Genomic DNA, 27256 nt, shown 5'->3' with positions numbered 1-27256 from the left:
CAGCTTTGCCAGCCAGCTTCATTTAATTGGATTGCATTTTTCCGTTTTTTCCCTTCCCTATATATTGTCTTCATTTCCCTCACTTATTTTGGGTTGTTTGTCCTCCCAGAGTTCAAGGGTGTGAGGAGATTTGGGCTCATTGACATTTTCAACACAGTCCCACTCCAGCTGGTCCAAAATTCAAACTGCTTTCAGCTGCATGTTTTATTCTCTTGAAACATCAGGCGAAGAACACTGCATCTGTTGGACAGGAGCAGGACAGAGCTGGATGGAGATGTGTTTTTTTTCATGGTTTGGCTTCTGGTGTGTGGGTTGCATGTATTCGCTGTGTTTGTGCAATGAAGAAGTCTTTGTGGTTGGCTTTGTGTGCATCTATGCATGTTTGTGCTCACGTTTGTAAATGAGTGTTTTCTTTTTCATTTCTTTGTGACCAAGATATTATTTTCAAGGTAACATATGCAGTAAAAACTTTGATCCCTGCAGCTACTAGAGTTAGAGTTCTAACACTTGCTGGTGATTTTACTCATGTTTTGCCATTTACCCGGATCAAAACCAAGCACCGTCATCTTTTCGTTTCATTTTTTTATTCAGTAAATAATGTTTAGCTTGTATGTGTGTGGATCAAAATTGTCTGCATGTTTTTACATGTTTTAAATGTCTTCAAACATAATGCTTATGTGGATTTGTTGTGTGTTTTTTTTCCAGGTGATGCAAGGACGGTTAGACTCCCTTGCTGTAGCAACTATTAAAGCCCTAACCACAGTGATGCATAAATCACCAGCTGCAAAGGTGAAGGGCCATATAATCAATTCAGATTCAGAATACAAATGGAAGAAATGTGCGGTGTAATTTTTTTGCTTGTATAAACAACTACATAATAAAAGCAACTTTTTTTTTCTGACACCTCACAGGAGGTGTTCAAAGAAAGAATTGGTTATAATCATTTGTACGAAGTCCTTGTTTCGCTCGGCCAACCCTCTCGACATCTCCTTAAAGAGTTGATGAACATGGTGAGGCTATTTATTATTTTGTTACTCCTGTAGGTTGTGTTGTAACTGGCTGTGTGTCTTTGTGTGTATGTGTAGGCAGTGGAGGGTGACCACACGTCAGTGGGCCTCTTGGGAATCAGCAATGTGGAGCCTTTACTCTTGCTCATCCAGTGGCTTCCAGAATTAGACTCATCCGAGTTGCAGATTTTTGCTGGCGACTGGCTCTGTCGCCTCATCTGCCTGAATCGGCAGACACGCACCACCTGTGTCAATGCTGCCATGGTCTTGAGAGCGCTGGCTGTTCTCGAGTGCCACCGGCGGCTACACAGAGTTTGTGCAGAGAGCCTTTTGCGATTGGTGGGCTCTCTTGGCTCCCAGTCCCTGAGTGCCAGGGATCTCCGTAGGCTCTTACACCTGCTCAGACCGCCCAAGTCCAACCAAGCACACCCCTATGTGGGGCCCGCTCTCAAAGCTCTCCTGACCATGGTACGTAAGCAGGGTCTGGAAAGTGCAATGCAATACTTTGATCTATCGCCCAGCATGGCTGGCATCGCAGTTCCAACCGTGCAACGCTGGCCAGGCTCTGCCTTCAGCTTCCTAGCCTGGTTGTCCCTGGACCAGGATCAATTGGGTCCAATCAGCAAAGACAAGAGAAAGCAGCTCTACAGGTTAGTTAAAAGGAACAGTTGGGGGAGAAAAAGACCAGAGAGAGAACACCATTTTCAACAACAGAGTTGTTTTGGCTTGTTTATACCAGCGTTTTTGAATCTGAAAGCAATATTTAAAGAAGGCAAATGAAGAAATGATAAATGCTCTCATTTGGGTGTGTAACAAAAATTGGAAAATTGGTTTGATTTAAAAAAAGAAAAGAAAAAAAGGGGAGTTTATTGAATAGAATCGTTCCACGATCTTTGAAGAAAATGCCACATTCACAGTAGGTGTGCAATTAATCAAAATTAAATTACAATTTAAATTATTACACTCCACAATTACAAAATCGGCATAATTGTAAACAAAAAGAAAAGATTATTAATACAAATTTTGAGTTGTTTAAATGTATATATTTGCACCTTTTTTATTTTAAAATGACTAATTTAATAAATCTTGTTTGGTCCAAAAGGAACTTGCATAATTACAGTGTTTCAAATACATTTATTTATCTTAATATTTTTTACATGTGTGAACATTTTCTTGTTTTGTACCAAAAAACAACAACTAATGTCCTAATTGTGATTGAAATCATTACTAAAATGAATCGTGATTAATATTTTTTTCATAATTGAGCAGACCTAATTCACAGTACTGACAAGATTATTCATATCGTTGGCAATGGGCCAAAACGTATAGTAGTGTCACAATTTGCTAAATTTTAATTTTTTCACCTGTCCGCACTGTCAATCCACGTGTGGGTGTTGTTTTTTTATTTCATTTGTTTATTTATTTACATATTATTGACCAATCTGAAGTGTTGAAAATGGCTTGCTCTTTTTTGCATCGTAATGTTAACCATTGAACAAACATGTTTTGGCGTCTTCTGATGTGATTATTTTGGAGCTGCAAGGATAGGATTTACAGTACTAGCTAGCTTTGCATGTGCAATACAACATTTTAGTTGTTATAGATAGTTGTTGTGTAAATAAATACTGTATTGTATGTTAGAGAACAATTCATTAAACATATTATTGAGTGGTGCATCTCTAACAAATGAGAACATGTTTGATCAAGAAAATGTTTTCTCATTTTTCAACCTGTGCAGCTTTTTTACCTCGGGGGGCACAGGATTTGAGGCCTTTATTAGCTCTGCGGGTGTGCTGGTGGTGGCTGTTTGCACAAAGAAGGAATACGTCACAGTCATGCTGCCCGACAACTGCTTTTGTGACTCCCTCTGGGTGAGTGACATACTGTACTACATATTACTGTTCATACAGTGTACAGTAAAAAGCTGTAATAAGTAATGATTTCTCAATGAGCAATATGTAACGTAAGGCCAATTTATTGCCAAACATTATCTGCCCTGTCAATAACTTGTGTTAAAGGGATCGCACACATCAACACAGAGGCAGTATAAGTATGGGTTTAATGTTTGTTATTCTTGTCAACAGCACAGCATTGGTGTGGTGCACATACCAGGAAAGAGACCTTTTGGGCAGAGTCTCGTCTACATTTATGTGGACGGACAGCAGAAGCTATCTGCTCCCCTCAAATATCCCACTATGACTGAGGTGAAAGCCTCATTCGTAATACTTTGAATCAGAAACTTGTAATGTATACTTTGTAGTTAATGTTTTCAGTTATTCACTGTGTACTAAGTGAATGCTTACTCCATTCCCACAGCCATTTACCTCCTGTTGCATTGGCTCAGCGGGCCACCGGACCACAACTCCCCCTCCCTCCCAGATCCCTGACCCCCCCTTCTCATCAGCCACCTCACCCAGCACACGTTCCTCGTTGGGTAGCATCCTTTCGCCGCACACCTGGGGCGGATTACTGAGCGGAAAGCCTGAGTCTGTGACAAAGCTCATTTCAGCAGGGACCCAGGACAGTGAGTGGGGAAGCCCCACATCTTTGCAGGGTCAGCTGGCGAGTGTAATGGTGTTCCATGAAGCCCTGCAACCCAACCACATCAAAGCTCTCTGTAGTGCTGGTAAACAGATGGAGAAGATGCATAGATGGCGGGCTAAAAAATAATTGTAAACTAATGTTGTATGAAATGTTGTTTCTACACAGGTCCAAATTGTGTGTCTCCTTTAAAAGCCCAGGAGTCTGAACTTGGTGACCTTTCAAGCAAACTGCTGCTGCATTATTCACCAAAGGTAATTTCTTCATCTTCAAAATAATCTGCACTCTGTGCCAAGTAAGTCTCACCTATGTTTAAACCAACTTTTGTCAACAGGCATGTCAAAACCCAATCTGTCTCGATCTTTCCCCCAACAAACTGCATGGACGCCTGACTGGGAAAAAAGTTGTTAACTGGGACATCAAGGTTAGGACACAATTCTGTCAAGATTATCATTCTGTACACAAAACGTACGTTGTTTTTATTGTACTCTGTATCTTTGACAGGATATTATCAATTGTGTAGGCGGGCTGCAAGTGCTCTTTCCAATCCTAGAGCAGCTGGCGCTCATCACCCCTGATCAACAGAATGGTGACCCTTCAACTGGGTCGGACTTTATCAACCCAGATGTGAGCACGCCCGCTGATGGAGAATGGGTCATTCTCCCATCAAACAGGGCTTCAGGTCTGTTTGGCAACCTTGTATTTCCAAGCACAATGCGCTAACAAGCAGCAGATGAAATCTTCATTTTTGATATCTTGTTTCAGAAGCACGCCTGGAGAAGAATTTGGTGGCTACCTTACTGTTGGTGCTGAAGCATTTTCTACAGAGGCATGCTATAAACCAGGAGAATCTGCTCCACTCGCATGGTGTTGCTACTTTGGGAGCCCTGCTACAGAAGGTGTGTGTTTGAGGCTAATTTTTCACATTCACACTAGTGTCTGGTAGGCTTAGTAAGGAATGCTGGCAATGTGTGCAAAGTTCACTAGCTCAGTGTGTGATCAAAAGGTCACTAGCATCATCTTAAATTGCTCTTTGACTGAAGCACTTGTGGGCACTTTAACGTTAGTTGTGAATTCATATACAGTTCATAGTATATTCTAAATATGGTGTATGTTTTCAGCTTCCAGCTGGACACATTGATGTCAGTGTGCTCGTAGCTATGCAGCTGCTGATAGAGCAGGTTACGTATGAGAAGAACCATGGCCTGCTGCAACAACTTCACACACATCTACTGTTCAACTTCAACATCTGGAACAAAGGGGACTTCCCTTTACGTATAGGTCAGAGCTTAAACTGAAAGAAAATAATATACTTATACATTTAAAGTACTAAATCGGGGATATTTAACATTATTTTTAGTAGTTCTGAGTTGTCTTGTTTTGTGTTGGTTTCTTTTGAAGGTCATATACAGTACATGACCACTGTCATCAAAGACAACAGGAAGCAGTTTCGCAAAAAATATGGAGTCCGATTCCTTTTGGACAGTGTACGCCTCTATTATGGGTAAGATTCAATGATTCAATTCCCCAACTTTATGACTAATTAAGTCCTACCTGGCAGAGAATCAAATTCAGCTTTTCACTTTAGGAAAAACAGTACTAAAGAGAGTGACCTGAGTGAGGATGACATTCTGAACATCCGTACATCGCTCTGCGACCTCATCAAGTACTACATCAGCAAGGGCATATCACAGGAGGAGATGCACAGCATTATTGGATACATTGCTGCCATTGGAGATGAAGATCAGGTAAGGAAGTACAAATGACTCAGCATTAACTGTCACCAAATTGCCTTCATCCATCCATTTCCTGTAGCGCTTGTCCTCGATCGGGTCACGGGTGAGCTGAAGCTTGGTTACTTTCATTGTACCATTGTAAATAATGTATCCTATGTTTTCCTAGCACCTTTACATTAGACCAGTGGTGCCTAAGTCCAGTCCTCGAGAGCCCCTATCCAGCCTGTTTTCCATGTTTCCCTCCTTCACCACAGCTAAATCTAATGATCAGCTCATTAGCAAGCTTTGCAGAAGCCTGATAACGATCCAGATCATGAATCAGGTGTGTTAGTGGAGACAAACATGGAAAACAGGCTGGATAGGGGCTCTCGAGGACCGAACTTGGCCACCCAAGCATTGGACTATATGCTTTCTAGATTATCCATATATGGTAAAACTGATTATGGAATTAAATGTACATAGTCTTCCATCAACGCCCAACAGTTTATAGGTGTCTCACTCGTGCATTATGCCAGAATTTTGTCATTAAGATTAATTATTTCAAGAAACTTTGACATATTTACATATGTGAGAAAGAAAATGTCAAAAATGGCTAATTTTCCAAAACTGTACCAACATTTACTGGTTTGTTTATTGGCCCATTCCCCACCTCACAGAAATTTCAACAACAATTGATAATAATAAACATAATAATAATAATAATAATAATCATCATAATAAACAACTAGCAATGCAAACATAAGCTTTTTGGCTGATTGCGTAATGGACTTGTTCCCAATGGGAATTACTGCAGCAGTGCCTGAACAGGAAGTTACTGGCTCATTTCATGCCAGGCATCCTTTTTCTCTCTTTCCTGCATTTTCTTCTCTGTAAGCATAAAAATTGTGACAGTTAGTTAATTGACTATACTGCATATCTTTAAGATAGCTATAGTGTATGTCTGTATTAGATTGTAACACATCAACAAGGATACGTTGAGTAAATTGACACACACACACACATTACAGGGGACCCCTGCATGCTGTTGGTTCGGTACCCGTTGATTTACATATTTTCATTTATTTTTTCTATCTATCAATGTTTTTTTATGTACCCCCCCCCCCCAAATCACACTGAATATTTATCAAAAAATGTAGAAGATTTTTGCTGGGGTTATTTTTTATGTTAATTTCCCCCAAATGCATTTCAATGGCGGTCAATTATACGTGAATTTCCGCAAATCACCGCCTCTCACCCTACGAATAAGCAGAAATATGTCAGAGAAAGAAATTTTGCCGATGTATTCTCTTACCAATGACTAATTTTTAAGAGATTTTTCTGTGTTAAAGATTTGTGGGCTATTAGAGATGTTACTCAGCCTCCTTCAAAGCAGTCCGTCCAGGGACCAGCTCTTTCTGCTCCTCTTTGAGCCCGGAGCAGCTGACTCCTGCTACGCTCTTCTGCTCAACAATAAACACTCTGACCGCCTTAGAGAACTTGTCTTCAAGGTGGGTTACAGCCAATTCCACCTGAAAAATAAAATGATCCCCATTCATCACAGAATTCACATATATTGTAGAATTCACTGAATTTGTGTCCCTACCTCTGCACAGCTATTTGAGCGTATGTTGCGATGTGACCGCATTTATGAGAAAAACAAGCAGCGTTTGAGACTGAGGGAAGCGGGTTACAACGGCCTGTCACTGCTTTTCTCTGATCTTCACATCACGCCAACTCTCATTCGTTGTCTCCTCAATCAAGTCCTGCACACAGGTCAGCTTTTCTTTTCACAATAATAATATTTCATGTAACACAGGGAGAGAACCAAGTGTAATCGGCATGTGTATGCTTATAATATAAAGATCAAGTGGTGAACTACAAGGATCTAATGGCACTAGTTCAGCTCACTCATCGAACTGGACCCAGTGTACGGCTCATCGTCTGCAAGAGGGTGAGGAAGCACAAGCTACTACCTCAGAACCTGAAATTATTTTTTTACAGCCAGACATGTTGGACATTTTATCAGGCATCTTACTAAAGCATGATCCACATAGAGAAGGATTTACAACAAATCAACCAACCTTTTAAATGTCACAGACTCATACACGTGACAATAAAAAAACATCTCCAAAAATCACTCTAAAATCTTCCAAAATGTCTACCTAGTGTTTTAATATCCCCCTTTATGTTTAGGTGTACCAGCTCCTCCAGTCCCAACAAGATGCTGCTTGCCAGATTTCGAAGCAGCAGTGTTGGCAGGATACCCTTGCACGACTCTACCTGCGAGGTGAAGGCTCATTGCCATCACGAAGTGCAGACGCAGTCAGCACCTGCAGCCTGGACTTGAACCAACCCAGCGGAAGCAATAATAACCGCCTGGAACTCCCGCTACCCCGTAGAACAAGGGCAAGCAGCGCTGGCCGCTTGGATCGCCTAGAGGACGACTGGCTTAGCTTGGGCGACACTCGCTCTGTCGACAGCATGGAGAACAGCGATGTTATCTCACTACTGGACACGCCATCATCTTCCGCTTCGGCTGAGCCACAAACCCAAGTCAAGCCCTGGCTAGTGGGAAAATCTGGAGGCTTGGTGCTTGACCTGTCTCACCTGCAGGCCTACGAGGGCTTAGAGAGTGGCAGCCAGACACCTGGCAGTATGCCCAGCACACCCTCTCCACTCGAAGCGCCAAAGCCCTTTCCAGGCAACTCTGCAAGTATAGATCAGACCGCCCCAGCGAGTGAAGACACCTTCCTCTTCAGTGACAACATCTCACTTGGAGAGTCCTTTAATAATACTGAGGTGATTTGAAATGTTTACCAGAAAGCTTACATTATATTGAAGAAATGAATACTATTCCTATAAAAATATTAAACTTCTGTTATTGTCTTCTAGCGGGCTGAGGAGGAGTTGTGCAGTATGTTGCTGGAGATTGTGCTGTGTGTGATGTGGCGTGGAGTTGAGGGTTCTGACGATTCGGCGTGGCTGGAGCGTGGCCAGGTCTTTTCAGCGCTCACTAAATTGGGAACGGCCAATGAGCTGCTACTTCCTGTTGACCAAATCAAACTTGGGTCTGTCCTCTACCAGAGTGCTGACAGTACTTACTTTGCTGTGGGAGCAGGTTAAATGCTTCACATACATTTTTGGTAAATGTGCACCCTCCCCTCTGTCTAGTTTAATGGAGCGTATGTTGGAATTGGCTGTGACTGACAACCGTGAGGCATCTGCTGCCACATTGCCTCAACACACGGAGAACGCCGTCCGTCTACTTCACATGGTACAAGATTTCCTTCAAGCTGAGGGCCTGATCAGCCCAGCGCTGTGGACAGAGAAGGTGCTGGAGGAGACTGTGACACTGATGGACTGTCTCATGGTGTGGTATTCTGCTGGCACCCAGTGGTTCCAGCTTTCCCAAGTTGGACTGAGATTGTTGCTAGGCTTCATGGCGCAAGAAGACCCAGAGGTGAAACATTGTTTTTATTTTGTTTTTGTCAGTAATTGTAAAAAAATTAAAAATAAATCTGTCATATAATCAATTGTTTTTCTGACGTCACAGGTGTGTGCAATAGCCACCGCCAAGCTCAATTTTATTCTGCAAATGAAGGAAGTGTCCAGCCAGGATGAGGCCTGCTACCTGCTTGGCAAGGTTGAGTGCATCCTGCGGCGCTCTGTCCAGGAGAAGACAGAGGAAACATACTCTTTCCTGGTTCCTCTGTTGCGAACACTCCTCTCCAAAGTTAACCGCCTCCTCTATATGGAGCTGCATCTGCCCCAACTGCCTGACACCAACGGCAGCCCATCTTTCTTTGAGGACTTCCAATTATACTGCAACTCACCCGAATGGCGCGTCTACCTGGACAAATATGTATGAGACTGAAATGTGCCGTGACATGTTTGAGATGATGAGATGACCGCATTAGTGAAGTCTCTCCAATTTATTTTCAGATCATTCCATATATGAAGCAGTATGAAATTGAGACCTTCAGTCAGGGCCATGAGAACATGGCACTCTATTGGAAGGAGTGCTATGAGGCCTTCATGGTCAGCCTGCATAAGAGAGAGCGAGAAAGGGGAGAGAGCAAGATCTGCTTTCAGGTTAATTGGAACCCTTCAGTTGGATTCTAACAATACGCAAATTGCCCTGGCCTAACATGTCACCTATTCCCTTTTTTAACACCAGGAACAGTTTGTTGAGCCATGTTCACGCCAAAGTCGTCAAGAGAACCTGAGATACAACAGCATGTTAAAGCAACAGCATAGCCAGAACAGCGCCTCTCTCAGGCAGTGGAAGGCAGCTCGGCGAGGCCTTGACTGTGAGAGGGGGCCCTGGGCTGAAAGGTAGAGATATTAGATAGTATTTCTTGTATTTAGAAATAGCTGACCACAATCTAAAATTTTACGTCCTCCATAGCAGTAGCCCTCTTTTTGAATATAAGTTGTAAAATAGCTCAAGAAAAAGCAAATCGCATATCCACAGTTAATCGTTTGATATTTGCTGAACTTTGACAGCTCATTTGAGTGATATCATGCATGCCGTTCAAACACATACTTGTCTTGAAAATGTTGGGCAAATTCTGAATTTTAGGGCTTCAGAAGTTCTACTGTATACCACATTTCTATCTACAAGAAACTACATAAATGATGATAGCGTATGTGGCCACTGAAGTATAGTTGACTGCTCATTCACACTGATTCAGTATCTCGCTGAAGGAAACTTTGACCTTTATGTAACAGGCAGCCAAAGAAGATGCATTGGAAGCTTTCCAGCGCAGAGAACTTTTCCCGCATGAGGCTGAAGTTGATCCGTAATTACAACTTTGACCCTTATAGGGAGGCCAGCGCCCTGCGAGACAACCTTGGTAGGTCACGAAATCCCATGATTTATTTAATGGGACATTTTTTACAATATCAAAATGTTGTTATTAATATTTTAACATCCGTGACTTTGCTCAGGTGTTCATCAGCAGTTTGTCAACCCGGAATCTCTGTTGCTGGAGGCTGTGAAGCAGGTCAAAGTCACCAACCTAGAAGATGACATCTTGGAGCTGCCAGAGGATGACCTGGCGGCAGCAAATAGCCAGTGTGTAATTTTCCCATGAATCATAGTTGATCGTCATAAAACTGAAGTTGTTTTAATGGGTCATAATGTTTTGCATGTTTTTCTACAGGATTGAAGCAGAGGAGGCAGGTCAAAAGGAGAAACTGATTCTGTGGGAAGACTGTCAGCTAGTGACGGTGGTTGACGTGGTACCCGGCCGCCTGGAACTTACCACACAACACATCTATTTCTATGACAGTAGCCAAGAGAAGGACGAAGGTGTGGTTGTTTGTGTTGTTGTGTTACAAGTTTAGCAAGTAGATCACTGACTAAAAAAAAGACTGAACTAATTTGAATCTGTACCAAACAGTACATCTTTAAATGCCTAAAATATTTCATTCATATTAATGCATAATCCATAGAGAAATTTATAAAAATGCAAAAATTGTCTTTGCAAAAACAAATCCTAGACCCACCTGTGTATCCAGAGCCATACCAAAAGCTTCTTCCCTCTCAAGTTTCATGTAGAAAAGGTATTTTTGAGTAACCTGCCAACCTGCAAACCAACAAATGAGGATTAAGAATTATGACGCAGGCAATCATCAAACGTCAAATTTATTATTACTTGAATAGCAACAATATTACAAACCTCAATTCCAATAAAGTTAGGACATTGTATACAACGTAAATAAAGACAACTTTATTGGAATTGGGGTTTGAACATTAATTTACACCAATCATAATGCAGTTACTTCCATGTTTATTGCAGGTGTGGGTCATGACTTTAAATGGCCTCTGAGTCAGATCCGTGAGGTCCACCTACGGCGATATAATCTGCGACGCTCTGCTCTGGAGATCTTCCTTATTGACCAAACCAACTACTTTCTCAACTTCAAGAAAGAGGTGATCTTTCTGCTTCATTAAATGTGTCTGACCTTCACTTCTTGATAAATAGCAATGCAATAACTGCCATGTTTTCCCATTTACAGGCACGAAATAAGGTGTATGATCGCATGCTGCTACTACGATCCCTCAGTCTGTATGGAACACGTTCTCCACAAGAGCTCCTGAAGGCCTCCGGATTAACACAGGTCAGGAACTTGATTGTACAGGATTGATTTCTCATTAGTGTTAGTATAATAGACAACGTTGCACTGGAAATAATTCCAGATTTAAAAATAGACAACTTAATCAAGCATATGTAAAAAATTACCTCATACTGAAATTGAATGAATTATGTCGTTTGCTTTTTGGGTCAAATTGTCCACAGAAATGGGTCAACCGGGAGATTTCCAACTTTGACTACCTGATGCAACTCAACACAATTGCTGGCCGAACATACAACGACCTGGCTCAGTATCCAGTGGTATGTTCCCTGACTGAATACGTGACCAGTGAAGGATCTGCCAGATGTTTTACCACCCTTGTACTTTTGTCAATAGTTTCCATGGATTCTGGCAGACTACACCTCCAAGGAGTTGGACCTTTCGGATCCCTTGGTATTCAGGGATTTGTCAAAGCCAGTGGCAGTACAGAACAACCGCAATGCTAAGGCTGTCCGAGAAAAGTATGTTTCAACTATGTGTACTGCATGTGTATATTATCTATGGGCAGTATCTACTACAGTATATTATACTGCTGCAAGAAAAAGTATGTGGACCATTTGGAATTACTGAACTCAACTCCTGGGTTTCTGCATAAATTAATCAAATATGATTTATCTTCATTGAAGTCACAAAAATATTGGACACACAAAGCTGTCAACTATTACGGATTTTCCGTATTTTGTTACGGAAATCACCCACCTCTACCTCGTTACGGCTCTCCCATAGATCAAATTGCTCAGACAAGTTGAAAACAAGGAATAATATTTGGTTGAAAATTGCAATTTACCGTATTTGACAAAACGCCACAGACATAATGCATCACTGTTCACTCCACTCCACTGTAGTGTAAGTCAGTGGAGTTGGACGTTATCTGAAAGCTACTTGAGGCTAAGAAGCCAGATTATTATGTCCAATAATAAACAGACAACAACTGTGTGTTAACGACAACTTTATTTATCATAGAATAAACACTGTCACACTCTACTGTGTTGTTCACAGTACTGGAATACAAACAGCCACGGCTTGTTGACGTGTAGCTAATGGTGATATTTTTAATCATTTGTTTGTATTTCAGTCCTTGAAAATCCAGTAGCACAAAATTCTTTAGGGTCCTGCCTTTATTTAGAACTATGTGTTTGTAATGTGGATTGTTCAAATATCACTAAGTAAATAATAATTTTGTGATTTATTCTTTAAAGTAATTTGTGCAATTGAAATTGATTTTAGTGATGTTAGTACACAGTCATAGGATAGCTTTTATCAACAATACATATAAAACACTCTCCTGTGCGCAATTGCATTGTAATGTTCCTGACAGAATTTTTAAAAAGTGAAAATTCTGATAAATTGTTCATGAAATGAATGTCTAGAGGTTAGCAGATCTGGACACACCATGTAAACATTTGAAGTCTGACAGCCTGGAAAAAATATCTGAAAACTTGAAAGCTAATTGTAGTCAGGAATCAGCCATCCGCAAAGAATACTCGATGAGATGAAAGATCAACGAAAGACTTACATGCAAACATCTCTGTTGACAAACCTATAATAAGTAAAATACTAAACAAGAAATAAAATGTGTGAATGTTGAAAGGTGGAGGGGAGCATCATGAGGCAGCTTTGATGCCTCATAGCCTGGATGCATTGCTACCATTGACGGGAAAATTAACTCCTTAGTTTATCGAGACATTTTGTTGGAGAACTTTAGACTATCTACCTTCCAATTGAAACTTAACACAGTATGGATGATAGAACATGACATCACAAAGGACAGAATAATCCAAAAACAGAATGGCTCAAGAGAGGAAAATACACATTCTAAAGTGACCCAGTCAGAGTCCCGGCCTCAACTAGAATGGCCTCAAAGGAATAATAGACACCATTAATCCCAAGACTATCGCTGAAGTAAAAAAAAAAAAAATGCTGCCAAAGCAGTCTTAACAAGTTATTAATTAAATCCAAAGGTTCACATATTTTCTCCATCCTGAACTGTGACGCTTACCTGTTGTTTAGTAAAAATATGTCAACATACAATTGTATGGTAGCAGACTGTATTTGTCTATTGATGTGAAGACGAGATCACATTTTAGTACTATAATTATTGCAAAAATATAGGTCATTCTACACCTTTTCTTGCAACTATATATTTGAAGCTCACTGCAACAGGAGTGGCATCCGTTTGACTCAGTTTGACCGTCTTCTCGTGTCTGCTAGGTATGAAGGTTTTGAGGACCCAACAGGAACTATCGACAAGTTTCATTATGGCACCCACTATTCAAGTGCAGCAGGTGTGATGCACTACTTGATCCGAGTTGAGCCCTTCACCTCCCTGCACATCCAACTGCAGAGTGGACGGTAAGCAGGTCCTCTCAATCTTCAGTATCATAATATCCAGCTTTTGTACAATGTACATTATATCATCTTGTTTCTGATTGTCTTCAGCTTTGACTGTGCCGACCGGCAGTTCCACTCCATTCCAGCAACCTGGCTGACGCTCATGGACAATCCCAATGACGTCAAGGAGCTCATCCCTGAGTTCTTCTACTTCCCAGAGTTTCTTGAGAACCACAATGGTGAGGCTCTATGGACTCAATCAAAGTTGCGGTACACTTGGCTTCAATAAGACAATGTTATTTACACTCTTTTGTGCTCTCTGTCACCCAGACTTTGACCTTGGTCGCCGGCAGATAACCAAAGAAAAAGTAAATGATGTAATTCTGCCCAAATGGGCCAAGTCCCCGGAGGACTTTATCTATAAACACCGCAAAGCCCTGGTGAGCTTTTGTTCTAGTTCATGTGCTCCTCGACTGCGCTTCATTATTCTATTTATTGCATTTTGTCGTACAAGTATGGAATGTAATTTTGCGCTATTGTAGTACATGCTTATTTCAAGGCTTTATGACTTGTGTGTCTGTCGCTGTGACAGGAGTCTGAATATGTGTCAGCGCACCTTAATGAGTGGATCGATCTGATCTTCGGTTACAAGCAGAGGGGTCCCGCCGCAGTGGAAGCCCTCAATGTTTTCTACTACTGCACATATGAGGGTAACGCATTCTCTCAAGCTCCATCTTTCCACACATTTTTCTTATTTATGAAATTCAATGGAGTCTCAGTGTTTTATCCCAACTTGACTTTACAGGAGCAGTAGACCTCGATGCCATCACTGATGAAAAGGAACGAAAGGCTCTGGAAGGGATGATCAGCAACTTTGGGCAGACACCCTGCCAGCTACTCAAGGTGCAGTAGCATTCGAGATCAGTGATTCCCAACCAGGGTGCTGTGGCAATTTAGTCTGCCATGAGGGATTATCCGGAGTACAGGAAATGATCTAATTTCACACATTTTTCCTGAAAACGCTTACTTGTTACAAGTATATCTTTGTTTATCCCTCTATCCCAGCAACACGTAGTGAAAGGCACAACATTTAAATGCTCTTCCATTAGATGGCATAAGGTCAAATAAACCCGTGTAGCCTTTTATACAAAAATACCGGTAAATCGAATGTAAGTATATCACCTTCATGTTTAATTGAACAAGCACAACAGAGAGTAAGTCAATTGAGACATTCATTTTTATTTTTTTATTTTTATTTTGTTCCTCAATAAAGGTTGGGAAACACTGTCCTAGATGCATGTTTTCTATGATAAATTATTTTTATGTTAACTTCATCTGTCCGTGTTTGTGGGAGACTAGGAGCCACATCCAGTTCGCCTTTCACAGGAGGAAGTGGAGAAGAGGAAGGCTCTGCTGGACTCGTGTCCTCTGGTCATGTTTGAACACCTCAGCAACCTTAAGTCATTCTTTGTGGAGGTTTGACCACTCTATCACCATTTACTATTGAGCATGACATACAATGTCTCACATTAACATTGCCCCCCATGTTGTTGCAGGGCATCAGCGACAACATCCCACTGGTGAAAGCTATTGTTCCAAAGAATCAGTCCCACTCTTTCATCAGTCAAGGGAGTCCAGACATAATGGTTGGCATTGCAAACTATTGCTTCTCTAATGCCTTCTTAGCCTGGCTAATGATTCTTGTCAACCAAAAATATTTCAGATTTGGTTTGAATTGAACCTACTGCAAACTATTAAATGTTCCCTGTGCATTTTTTTTCAAGGTGACAGTAAGTCAAAACTGTCTGTTTGGCACCCATGGGTGGCTGCCTTACAACAAGAATATCTCCAACTACTTCACCTTCATTAAGGACCCCACAGTGTCCCATAACAAGTGAGAAGACTGCACCCCTCCCCCTAACACACATGCAGCCAATCACTCTTTCACCAAGCGCATTTCTTATTCATTGCCTGCAGGACCCAGCGCTTTCTGTCAGGACCCTTCGCTCCCGGTTTGGAGGTAACAACAAGGCTGTTTGTGGTCTCGCACGACGGAAAGTTGCTCTTCAGTGGAGGCCACTGGGACAACAGCCTCAGAGTCACCTCACTTGTCAAGAGCAAGACTGTCGGGCAGCACATCCGACACATGGGTAATTACATACGCAGTTAAAAAAATATGGAGATTTCCAGATGCCTTTCTACAAGATTTAGCATTTCTCCCCGCATCTTATATCTCTTCCAGATGTCGTAACTTGCCTGTCAACAGATCACTGCGGCATCCACCTGATCTCCGGCTCCAGAGATACCACTTGCATGGTGTGGCAGGTTCTACAGCAGGTTCGAGCATCATTGGTCCTAACTTCTCTTTTCACACAAGCAGCTAGTTTAACGTATTTATTGCTGTAGCTTGTTTGACTGAGAAAATGATCATCGAGCATATTGAAGCAGCTTGGTCAAATATTATGATTGGAATTCTTCGCTAATTTGACTAGCAGATGTAGAAACATCACACTATGTATGCACAACTACTACAACGGTTTTGACTGTTCTCTCTTCATATAGGGCGGTGCTCCAGTAGGTCTGCACCCTAAACCTGTTCAGGTGTTATACGGCCACATGGATGAGGTGGTCAGTGTTAGTATCAGCACAGAACTGGACATGGCTGTGTCGGGAGCACGGGTGAGGTTAAGACACAAGTTGTTCCAAATGCTACTTTAGGCAGCACATTACATTTATTATCCTGCAGTACTATTATTACTTCCAGTATCTCTTGCAATGCACTAAACCACAAAGAGAGCACATAGTTTCCATGATGAATTATGAACCTTCACAACTGAAATAAAGCAGTGGTTCAACAGAACTGCTTACACTATTTTCTCCGGTGAGCTCACATATTCGCATGACCTTATTGCTCGGCAGGAAATGTGGCGGGGAAAAAACTGGACATGCTAGTGATGCCCACTGAGCTGTTCGAGTGCCAAGACATTAAGAAAGTGTAAAGAAATGACTACGAAATCAACACTTCAAGGATTACAAGACCATTCCGTTTTTATATATTGTTATTTTTGTAATTAAATCACTACTCCTTGTTAAAAAGCATGTAATACATTGGATGGATTACCCGTCTATCACTCATCTGAGATAAAAAGGAAGAAATATTAGGGGAAAGGAAAACAGCACCATCTAGTGTTGACCCTAATGCTAATGCAGAGGTTTTGTGGTGTTAGCATTGGGCCGAAACCTCTTATGTCCAAATGTGGCCAATTTCATACTTTTTTCACAAATATTGTGTGGTTTTTTAGCTAAATGTTGAACAATATAAAGTGTATAAAATGGTTTGCGGTCTTTGACAATGGCAATGTTAATGGCTCAAAAACATTTGTTTTTGTTTTAACTTTAAAATTATAGTTGTGGATGTGAAATTTCTACCCAACGCCAGCGGTATATAGCATATTATAATTTCCCCCTGCAAAGAATCTACAGGACCTCATACATAACAAACGTTTAAGCCTTGGTGGAGGCCTGTGCACATACGGCTCTTGACTATTTAATGTGTGTGTGTGTGTGTGTGTAACAGGATGGTGTAGTGATCATTCACACGGTGCGCAGAGGTCAGTACGTGCGTTGCTTGCGACCGCCGTGCGACAGCTCCTTGCCCCTCTCCATCCTCCACCTGGCCGTGTCCTGGGAGGGTCATCTGCTGGTTCACACCTGCCTGGAGGGCAAAGCAACACTAAAAGTGCATATGTTGCTTTGATGAACATTGAATCCTGGAAATTCAACTTCTATTGTTAGCTCATTTTCCAACATCTCCTAAATGGTTCGAGGTGTTGTTTTCTTGTTACAGGATAAAAATGCCCTCCACCTTTACTCTGTTAATGGGAAGCACCTTTGCAGTGAACCTCTGAAGGAACAGATGACTGACATGTGCGTTTCTGGGGAGTTTGTCATCACAGGCAGCGAGCAAGGCTACTTGTCCATTCGAGACCTCTACAGGTAAATCCAAGCCTAAAATCCTTCACATGAGTTGAACAGAGGAACACAATCTGCTTTGGGGTAATGATTGACCTTGAGGTTTGTTGCGATTCTCAAACAATTTTCCATTAGGAAGTAATGAAATGTGTTAAGTGTCAATTTATAGCCAACATCATGCAAGTATCCAGCAATATTTTAGTGACATTTCTAACTGTGAAAATCAAGTATTTTTAACCACAGGAAAAAACAATACTGATGAAAATGAAGATGTAATGTAAAGGTAGCTTGCAACACGGATCCCATTTTCAACATTTATACTTTCCACAAGTATGAAAGAAGTTTACCTCTTTAAAACCCCAAACAAAAAAAATGGCGAGAGGCCCCAGGGATGACCCAGGACACGCTGGAGAGACTATGTCTCTCGGCTGGCCTGGGAACGCCTTGGGATCCCGTCGGAGGAGCTGGTTGAAGTGGCTGGGGACGGGGAAGTCTGGGCTTCCCTCCTAAAGCTGCTGACCCCACGACCCGACCCCGGATAAGCGGTAGTAAATGGATGGATGGATGGAACCCTAAAACAATGAAGCACTATCTCATAACTTTGATATCTAGTAACAGTATGGAGGTGAGTGTTGACGTTAGACACTTCTATAACAATTTCTCTGAATGTCCATTAGTTTTGCATTTTCTTAAAAACATTACCGCAGGACAGTTATTACAGTATATTATGTAAATAGAATTACACATTGTTCAATTGCACAACATAATCATTACGCTTCCTCAGTATTTGTTATCGTGATGTGTTTATTGCATCGGCCTTTTAATGATAGACGCAGTTGCAGCCTGAATCCGTATGTGAGATTTCTTTGTGCCATTGTCAAAAAATATCTCATTTAGTCTTTGCCGATTTTGTTGTCAACTGTTGTAAAGAAATGAAGTCAAGTCAAAATTAAAACCCAGCAGCACTCTTTTTTTTTGCAAACAAACTAGTAACATCTACTTTGTGCAATTTTGACTAGGGGTGAAACGAAAACTATTTAAATTGGACAATTGGCTTTGATTTAAAAGCTGTGAGTTCATTAAATCAAACCGAATTGTTCCACTTTAAAGTACAGTGTTTACTTGCTCTTTTGCAGTTGGGATCATTAGTCAAAGATAGAAAATGAAAGAGACTTCATGGGGCGGCATGACTTAGTGGTAGAGTGGTCATCTCACATCCGTGAGGACCTGGCAGCGCCCTGCGTGCTAGCAGCCAACCACTGGTGTGTCAATGTGAGGCATTGGAAAGCGCTTTGGACGCCATATGGTGTAGTTAAAAGCGCTACATAAAAAGCAGCCGATTTACCATTTGTCATCATCATAAAAGCTGCTAACCCCAGCGGTGGTTTAAAAAAGAAAAACTCCTCTGAAAGGGGGGGGGGGGGGTATCAAGCATGAATGCAATATCTAAAGTTTTTTGTTTTTTTTCCTTTTCACCATCATCATCATAATTGTCAGAGAGCGATTCAGGCTGGTATTGTTTGAAAGGCTTTTACAAAGTTAGAACCGTTAACTGGCTGTTAACTGTAGTTGACGGTCCATATGACATCATACGTGTGCCTACCCTTGATCCTTTCTGACGTTAAAGAGTAGTAGTGTTGATCCAGTGAGCTGTCATCCCGAGGAAGCTGTTGTTGTGAACAAACCATATGTCTGCAGTTGACTCCTTTAAATGTTGTCTTTGGCTCACTTTCCATTTTTGGAATATTCTTTAGCCAGGTAGTTGGGAACAGTTTTTGTTTTATTTGCTGTGAGCCGCTTGGGCACGGTATCATGCACAGTATCATGCTAACGAGCGCCTCGAAAGCAGGTGACTTGCACAGTAGAGAGCAGCTGCATGTTTTCAACAACAGACCGTTTTGTTGATCTGCGCACAGTCCGGTTCAAATCTACTAGTTGCTGTTAATTCGAGAGTGTCCGCTAACGGACAAGCACAATATATTCTAACAGTAACTTTTTATTTATTTATTTTTTATCTGTAACAATCAATGTTGTGAGCATAAATGAGTTGGCGTTTAGTGATTTCTCTAACAAAATATAGACGAGTCGTACCATTTGGCAGTTCGGGTGATGACACACATGGTAGCCGTCCTTCTTGTCTTAAAGAAGTTACAAAAAACAACTGAAATGCAAAACACCTAAATTATCTTTTGACTTGAGGTCTCACATCAAATGTCACATATGATGATGCTAAATGCTAATTCAATCATTTATATAGCGCTTGTCCATCTTACAAGTCCTTCAAAGCGCTTTACATTTTGACTTCTCATTCACCTACATGATGACACAGCATCAGGAGCAACTGCGGGTTCGGTATCTTGCTCAAGGATACGCCACCCCATGATGATCATCATCATCATAATTGATGATGATGATGACGTATTGCGCAATGTGAAAAGGTATTTTTCCTGAAAGTGTCGTTTGAATTTCTCATTGCATTGTGCTTGTGTGCAGTCTGTCGCTGTGCGCGGAGCCCATGGCCATGCGGGTGCCCGTGCGCTGCGTGTCCGTCACCAAGGAGCAGAGTCACATCCTGGTGGGCCTCCAGGACGGCAAGCTGATCATCGTGGGCGTGGGCAAGCCGGCCGAGGTAAAGAACTCGCTGAGGAACTACATCGCGCAGAGCCTGGAGGGCTCGCCGCTCATGGCCTCCCCCTTGCTGGCCCCGCTTCGAGCTCGCTCGCCCACTCGCCTGCTGCACCAGCGAGACCAGCTGGTGTTCAGCCCCGCCTCTGTCAGCCACAAACCATAGCAGCTCTAGTCCAGTCCTCGACTCCGCCCACTTTGATTACCGGAAGTGTCATTACTTTCTAATGTGGAAAATCAATCAACACTAACCGCTGCTTCTGCAGGCCATAATCCTGCAGGAGATACTTTATAATAATGCAAGCTGATAATATTGCACTGATTTAGAATTGTAGTATGAATATGTAGTGTTTTGTAGTATATAGCAGAAATCAGTCCAGACAGTAAATCATCGCACACCTTTCACTTTTCGCCTTTTCATAACAAAGTCAATCAACCTTTTGATATTTTATTGATTGCTTCACCACTAATCAAATATTAAGAACTAATCACTCATCAATCATATCCCCTTTCTCTCCCTGTTTCTTTTGGCTTTTAAACTTCCTCCTCCATCTTACCCCCTTCCTCCATTTCCTCTACCTGTGCTCATCTCAGCTGCGTTCAGGCCACATCACCCGGAAGCTGTGGGGCTCCACCAGGAGGCTGACCAAGTTCTCCTCGGGGGACTCGGAGAACATCATCTAGCATGAGCACCGTCCCTGCCCTCCCTCTCCCCAATCCCTAACCCCCGCCCCCGCCGAAGCCCCTCTACCCATTCCCCTCCATGATCATCCTCCATTGATGTCAGCTTGCCTCATCCAAGTGAAATGTGCTAAAGTTTCTTTGCTGTGGACTGAGCAAATGGTGCTGGCGCTGAGGTTCAGATCCGGAAGCAGCTGCAGCTTTCAGCGACACCTCTTCACGTGGTTTGTGTATATTTTCAAGTGACCTTTCGGTCCCCTTCCTTTAGTTGGCCTCGGGTGCAGAGGTCGGATGTTGCCTCAAAGAAGAGCAAAACTCTCGGCCTTTCCGTTTGTCGTTTTGTCGTGCACGTATGCAGCCTGTAACTCGGCATGTGTCAAGTGCCATTTTGGATTGCGAATTGTCACTTTAAGGAATCTTTATGTTGAGCTTTAATGGCAGAAGATGACCTGTAGAGATTAACACAAGCAGTCTGTTTATTGATTGAATGTTTTTAAGTTACTGTACTAAAATAATATTTTTATTTATAGGAAACGTAGCATTTTGTCATTTGTTTCTGACGCGGTTTAGGGATTCTCCAAGGGCTCCATCAGATGTTATAGCAATACTTTGTTGGTTGCGTTTGTCTTCTTTTGCCGCCTCGCATCATTTCACTTGCATCGACCTTTTGTCTTCCTGCTGCCACCCTCTTACCCGACTGTTAGCCGCTGTCAAATATGTATTGTTTACTTTTTTGTTTTAAATCACACTACACGCCCTTTCTGTTAACAGGGTACATATTATTACGCCAAGTATTTTTGTTAATTTGGACACTAAATGCCACAGTGTAAAGAACCTGTGGAGATCTTGTTACTAATGATGCAGCCTTTTCATCCTGTGATTTGAGTTATTTCTGTTCTTGTTCACTCGCATCTGACGTTGAGTTGTAAGACTTCCGACAAACGGAGTGCCTTTATCCGAGGGTGGTTCTCATTGTTTTGGTGTTCCTGAAAGGAAGTGACTTTAAGACAAATGGCAGACTTGTGTTGTATCTTTGCATCATTCTCTGTGACTGTCACCAAATGGATATGTGTATATCTGTGATTATTTATGAATACGATATAAATATGTAATGTACAGCATGATTTTTATTATTTTTTGTCTTTATCAAATGTACTTTTTGCACTTTCCAGGTACTCGTATTGTAAGAAATTGTTTTAAATTGCCTCCCTAATCTGTACATACTTGCTTTGTAAACACACAAATGGAACATGATCATTAAAGTGTTGTCTGGATTTAGACTGCAAGGGTTCATCGTGTGTGGCCTTCTCTGCCTGAAGAAGAGTGAAGACAGACACACAGGTGTAAGATGCATTTATGGTTTTAATCAGCATTGGAATGTGTGGTGGTGTTTTCGATCAATGTCAAGGGCAAGATGTCACGGTGGAATTTTATGCAGCGATTTGGTACGAGCAGATGGATGCTCTCTTCAAATCGCAGTCAGCGGCTGTCCACCAGCTTTCATCTGAAAGGCACGACGGTTGAGACATATGAGCCAATTGGTGTCATGCAAAGACTGACTTTGAACCTTAGATACCACATACTGTCTTGTTATCTGTCCCAGTACAATTAACCTTTGATTAATAGTGCACATAAAAGTGTGAGGTCATCAAAACTGCCTTCAAAGACTTGTTATGCAATTAGAGCAATTCATTATTATTATTATTAATAAGGAGGGCACAGTTTAAATAACATGCACTTTGGTTTTATTATGCTCACTCTGTAATCAGGGTTTGACTGGTAGGGTTGAAATTCTCCAAATTTAGGCTAAGGTGCCTTTAGGTGCTTAAAATCATATTTATTTCTTAGCAGATTGCAACCCGGGAGTTTGGTGAAAAAGTTAATTATATGATGTGGCATTACAGATTATGTGGTTATTTCATAACTCTCACTGAATATGTGCGTATTTTGTCATACAGTGGTGGGCAAAAACCTGAACTTGACCTTGGTTAAAGAAATGTGTTTGATTGCCTGCGTGGAGTATTTCTCGTGTCTCACCTATCTTGAACATCTCGACGCAGACAGGCTTGTCTGTGTGAATGTTGGGCTGACCCGGCATCCAGTCACTGTAATTCATCTCTGAGCCATCGAGCCATGAGGCCTGCTGATTCTGCAGCATTGGAAATATTATCGGTTTATTGTGTGACCATACAGTCTACAATCAATATTATGTCAAATATGTAAAGGCATGTTTGATTATTTTGAATGTTACTGACCTCACTGTCTGACATCAGTCAGCTACAAGAAACATTTACTCACAAGTCCAATGGTCAATGTTTGAACCAAGGTAAGAATAACAGTTCTGATAAGATATCTGACGAGACTATCGTTGACCTCCAACCAAGGCCGCTATGCCCCATTAATAAAAACTGACAGCAGACACTTTCTATCCCATGAATTGAGGCCATTTCCTGAGTTGAACGTATTAGTATGTATTCAGCGTTTGGTGGATGAAAGGGACTTGCCTTAACCGTGGCCCCCAGCCACGTCAACTGTGGGCTGCGCTCACCGCCATTGGTTACCATGGAAACCAGGCGGGAGTGAAGGTCGCCACTTGTTACAGATGCCAGCTCAGCGTGTGGGTTATGAGCTTTACATAAAACCTGAAAACAAACCGTGCAAATGCATCATATTATCGTTTGTGTGTACACAATAAAGCACAGCGCTGAAGTAGGATGGATGTATAAACTTCTGTCACCTGTGCTTCTTTAAACGCCAGAGGTGTGGGGTTGAACTCGTAGCACTTTCCATTAATGACCTCCCCTTTACATGTCTGTGTTTGGAGCCGGGAGGTGGAACGGTCCTGTCCCTCGGTTCCCGGCTTGAAAGCACCAGGAACAGCTTCCTGTCCAAAGCCTCTAATGATGGAGACTGTAGGTTCAGTTCCTTGTCTGAAACCGTCTGGGAGAGACATGGAGGGTTCGGTTCCCTGTCTGAAACCATCTGGGATTGACCAGGAAGGTTCGGTTCTCTGTCTGAAACCATCTCGGATCGACATGGAGGGTTTGGTTCCTTGTCTGAAACCATCTGGGATAGAAGATAAGGGCTCAGCTTCCAGTTTAAAGCTACTGATGATATGGATAGTTGGTTCGGTTCCCTGTCTGAAACCATCTGGGATCGTTATGGAGGGTTCGGTTCCCTGTCTGAAACCATCTGGGATCGTTATGGAGGGTTCGGTTTCTTGTCTGAAACCATCTGGGATCGACATGGAGGGTTCGGTTCCTTGTCTGAAACCGTCTGGGATTGACATAAAGGGTTCGGTTCCCTGTCTGAAACCGTCTGAGATTGACATAAAGGGTTCAGTTCCTTGTCTGAAACCATCTCGGAGAGACATGGAAGGTTCGGTTCCCTGTCTGAAACCATCTGGGATTGACATAAAGGGTTCGGTTCCCTGTCTGAAACCATCTGGGATCGACATGGAAGGTTCGGTTCCCTGTCTGAAACCATCTGGGATTGACATAAAGGGTTCGGTTCCCTGTCTGAAACCATCTGGGATCGACATGGAGGGTTCGGTTCCTTGTCTGAAACCATCTGGAAGGTGAGAAGAAGAGGAGGGTTCCTCAACTCGAACCCAGCCACCTCCATTCCGCTTAGCTGGCACGTCAACAGGGACTGAAATACATTTTGCAGACACCAAAGACATTTGTCAGTAGGCCTATATTTCAGATGTATGTGGGAAAATAAATCTTATTTTACTTTCTATTGACAATTGCCACCGATTGACAAATTACCTTCATCTGCCAGCCAGAGTTTTGTCTCCACCTCACCCAGTCCCTCTTCAACGAGATTGTGGACGAAACCTACAGATGAGCAAACATTCAGTTAAAGTCCATGTTGAGTTGTACAATATGTAGAGCAAACTATTGAGACAGGTCTCTTAAACTAGTTAACAAATCAACCATTGGTGGGTTTAGACCACTTAGTTTCCATGAATCTTAACCATTCATCATTCTTACCATGACATTTAGCTTCCAATTTTGGGGAAACCGTTTGAGGAAAGCCCAAATGCTGTTGTCCACCTAGCATATGCTGCTATGGCCTACCTGTCCTCCTGCTCATCTCGTTGATGTGGTCCTGCACCAGGCCGTTGTCAAAGAAGCGCTTGGATGGCTCAGTCCCTTGCTGAAAGCCATCAGGAAGATGTCCAAGGATGTCGTTCTGCTGAGAGCCTTCAGAGAGCCTGAAGGGCGACGGCGCCTTGGGCAGTCCTCTCAGAGGTGCGATGGGTGCAGCTCGCATTCCTGTGAAGGGACTCAGTTAGATTGTGTTCGGAGTGAGAAGCTCCATTCAGGAATTGGCTGAAAAATGACAACCGCAACTTCTTTACAGTTCAACAAACACTGTAACCTGATAATGGACAACTTGAAATTAATGACTGCCAATTGTGCCAATCTGATGTGTTGCATTTCGTAGTGCTATAAATCAATTGCCGCAATCTAATCTCGACACAGCCGTTCAGGAGGTCAATTACTGTGATTACGTGACTGTACTGTACGCTGAGATTGACTCTTGCGTCAAACACTCAATTCTGTGGGTGAGCTAACCACTTGCAAACATTCAAACGTCACATGGGAAGACGGAGTGGAGATTCAAGCCCACAAACTATCAACTGTGAGCCAGACATGCTAACCCGGTGGTATCAAACATATGGCCCGTGGGCTCGAACCGGCCCATTTGGAGGTCCAATCTGGTCTGTGAAGGCAGAAGACAAACTGCATTTTTTTTAATGAACTGATGTTGCTAATGTTCTCCACTAGAGGGCGCACTGACTAACACTTAGACGACATTCTGAAAATTGGCTGTTACTTAGGATTTGTTGCAAAAAAAATAATTGTGCACAGTTTTGTGGAGAAAAGTCAGATTATTACTCTGCAAGCAAGATAATAATGTCAGGGTGATGGGGGGAGGGTAGTTTTTGTTTATCGGACATATAAACACAATACAAAGTATGAAATAAAAGTAGGGAAATACAATAAAAGTTAAATAAGGAATCATTGGCAAAGTCAAAAGGAGTAGGAAGAAGTACAAGAATTGATATAGTCCAACCCCCTATTACTTCTATCATGAAGTAAGTTATTTTATTTAATAATGTATCATCAAAATAAAAAAGAAAACAAATGAAAGGAAGAAAAACAATAATACAAATAAACAGTACATGCTTTCCATAAAGGCACAAGTAATATTAGTGTAAATTGTAAGCCCTTATCCATTGCATGCACACATACATAAAAGAGCAAATGATAATTTATAATACGATTTATTTATAATAAATGATCATTGATTTTTTTTTAAAGTTTCTTACCTGACAGTGTCAGGAACAGCAGCGGCAGCACTGACTTGAGCATCCTGTAACAAGATTCACACAAAGCTACCTGTAATGCGACCTCTTAAAGTAAGCAATGATACAAAAGTGTGTTCCTCACTTGTGTTGGCAGCAATGAACAGCAAGTGGCAAACAAATGCACGAGGCCAAGTATAAATAGACAGTCACCTGAGTTTACAACTCAGGTGACTGTCTAAGCAGCCAATCCCATAACAAGTCACGGTTTCGATGAGCTTATTGGAGATCTTTGCCCTCTTTGGTCAATGCTGATGCAACAGCAGCTAATAACAGCGGCCTTTCTGTCACATCAAAGTCGTAGCAATAAAATGTTACCCAATGCATAAGCGAAAAGAAAACATGTACTGTATCTATTATTTTGAGAGCAGCAATATATATTATATAATATATACAAAATACCTGTCACAAATAATGCTAATGGATAACTACAATTATTTTTAGCTTTTTATCTTGAAAGCTTGGTGGTTGCCATAGCAACCACATTGGAGCCCAGTCTCAGGTACATAAAAGTGTATTTTTTTAAGGTGTTGTCTTTTCTGTTTTGTTACACTAGTAACAAAAATACTGTACAAAAAAAGGGATCTTTATGTGTATGTTTTTCTTTACACCACCAAAAAACAAAACAAAAACATAAACATTCAGTATAGGTCTTCCACATAATACTAGGGAAAATGTGTATGTGTGGGTGGGTGGGGGGATTAGGGGGGTTCCCTGGGGATTTTTTTTTTTAGAAAAAACAAAAATAAAATATATTTTAAAAAATAGGGGGGAAATTACAACAAAAATCTGCAACACAAAAAATGCATCAACTGTGGTTTTCAGTTGTCATATCACCATTTAACACTAGATGTCAGACAAGGCTG

At 41.8% G+C, this 27256-nt stretch overlaps 2 protein-coding genes across 7 annotated transcripts in view; one reads left to right on the top strand and one right to left on the bottom strand.

Annotated features, from left to right (window-relative positions):
* The window catches only part of nbeal1 (neurobeachin-like 1), a 39434-nt gene extending 17130 nt beyond the window's left edge, over nucleotides 1-22304 (top strand). For 3 of the 5 annotated variants that reach the window (XM_086068095.1, XM_086068092.1, XM_086068093.1), the window contains 43 exons: nucleotides 706-789; nucleotides 912-1010; nucleotides 1086-1657; nucleotides 2746-2878; nucleotides 3092-3211; nucleotides 3324-3633; nucleotides 3717-3802; nucleotides 3883-3972; nucleotides 4053-4230; nucleotides 4314-4447; nucleotides 4670-4829; nucleotides 4950-5052; nucleotides 5137-5296; nucleotides 6613-6771; nucleotides 6877-7036; nucleotides 7126-7214; nucleotides 7457-8062; nucleotides 8156-8331; nucleotides 8435-8723; nucleotides 8817-9125; nucleotides 9206-9355; nucleotides 9441-9598; nucleotides 9995-10119; nucleotides 10214-10340; nucleotides 10429-10577; nucleotides 11068-11201; nucleotides 11288-11389; nucleotides 11569-11664; nucleotides 11741-11865; nucleotides 13616-13756; nucleotides 13844-13974; nucleotides 14066-14175; nucleotides 14328-14445; nucleotides 14541-14638; nucleotides 15095-15211; nucleotides 15292-15381; nucleotides 15520-15629; nucleotides 15713-15885; nucleotides 15978-16072; nucleotides 16298-16414; nucleotides 17313-17474; nucleotides 17583-17731; nucleotides 20201-22304. In XM_086068095.1, the coding sequence (XP_085924221.1) occupies nucleotides 706-789; nucleotides 912-1010; nucleotides 1086-1657; nucleotides 2746-2878; nucleotides 3092-3211; nucleotides 3324-3633; nucleotides 3717-3802; nucleotides 3883-3972; nucleotides 4053-4230; nucleotides 4314-4447; nucleotides 4670-4829; nucleotides 4950-5052; nucleotides 5137-5296; nucleotides 6613-6771; nucleotides 6877-7036; nucleotides 7126-7214; nucleotides 7457-8062; nucleotides 8156-8331; nucleotides 8435-8723; nucleotides 8817-9125; nucleotides 9206-9355; nucleotides 9441-9598; nucleotides 9995-10119; nucleotides 10214-10340; nucleotides 10429-10577; nucleotides 11068-11201; nucleotides 11288-11389; nucleotides 11569-11664; nucleotides 11741-11865; nucleotides 13616-13756; nucleotides 13844-13974; nucleotides 14066-14175; nucleotides 14328-14445; nucleotides 14541-14638; nucleotides 15095-15211; nucleotides 15292-15381; nucleotides 15520-15629; nucleotides 15713-15885; nucleotides 15978-16072; nucleotides 16298-16414; nucleotides 17313-17474; nucleotides 17583-17731; nucleotides 20201-20498 (7092 nt within the window). In that variant the 3' untranslated portion in view covers nucleotides 20499-22304. The remainder of the gene's footprint in view (nucleotides 1-705; nucleotides 790-911; nucleotides 1011-1085; nucleotides 1658-2745; nucleotides 2879-3091; nucleotides 3212-3323; nucleotides 3634-3716; nucleotides 3803-3882; nucleotides 3973-4052; nucleotides 4231-4313; nucleotides 4448-4669; nucleotides 4830-4949; nucleotides 5053-5136; nucleotides 5297-6612; nucleotides 6772-6876; nucleotides 7037-7125; nucleotides 7215-7456; nucleotides 8063-8155; nucleotides 8332-8434; nucleotides 8724-8816; nucleotides 9126-9205; nucleotides 9356-9440; nucleotides 9599-9994; nucleotides 10120-10213; nucleotides 10341-10428; nucleotides 10578-11067; nucleotides 11202-11287; nucleotides 11390-11568; nucleotides 11665-11740; nucleotides 11866-13615; nucleotides 13757-13843; nucleotides 13975-14065; nucleotides 14176-14327; nucleotides 14446-14540; nucleotides 14639-15094; nucleotides 15212-15291; nucleotides 15382-15519; nucleotides 15630-15712; nucleotides 15886-15977; nucleotides 16073-16297; nucleotides 16415-17312; nucleotides 17475-17582; nucleotides 17732-20200) is intronic. The other 2 variants (XM_086068096.1, XM_086068094.1) reach the window with 1 other exon arrangement.
* Nucleotides 22305-22372: 68 nt separating this feature from the next.
* LOC147178332 (uncharacterized) lies at nucleotides 22373-26696 on the bottom strand. Of its 2 annotated transcripts, XM_086069294.1 has the most exons (8): nucleotides 26476-26696; nucleotides 26355-26398; nucleotides 25096-25293; nucleotides 24784-24852; nucleotides 23751-24664; nucleotides 23518-23655; nucleotides 23051-23162; nucleotides 22373-22517 (listed from the first exon to the last, which is right to left on the bottom strand). In XM_086069294.1, exons 2-8 carry the CDS (start codon nucleotides 26395-26397, stop codon nucleotides 22444-22446), a joined length of 1548 nt encoding a protein of 515 aa, XP_085925420.1. In that variant the 5' UTR covers nucleotide 26398; nucleotides 26476-26696; the 3' UTR covers nucleotides 22373-22443. The 2 variants fall into 2 exon arrangements, with proteins under 2 accessions (XP_085925420.1, XP_085925419.1); XM_086069293.1 differs by lacking the exons at nucleotides 22373-22517; nucleotides 23051-23162 and having other exon boundaries at nucleotides 23206-23655.
* Between the last annotated feature and the right edge of the window lie 560 nt (nucleotides 26697-27256).

Source organism: Leptonotus elevatus, chromosome 2 (assembly GCF_054856555.1).
Source record: "Leptonotus elevatus isolate MCC_2025b chromosome 2, RoL_Lele_1.0, whole genome shotgun sequence".
Taxonomy (NCBI): Eukaryota; Metazoa; Chordata; class Actinopteri; order Syngnathiformes; family Syngnathidae; genus Leptonotus; species Leptonotus elevatus.
The sequence above is the reverse complement of the archived record's forward strand: the minus strand, read 5'-3'. Positions and strand labels throughout refer to the sequence as shown.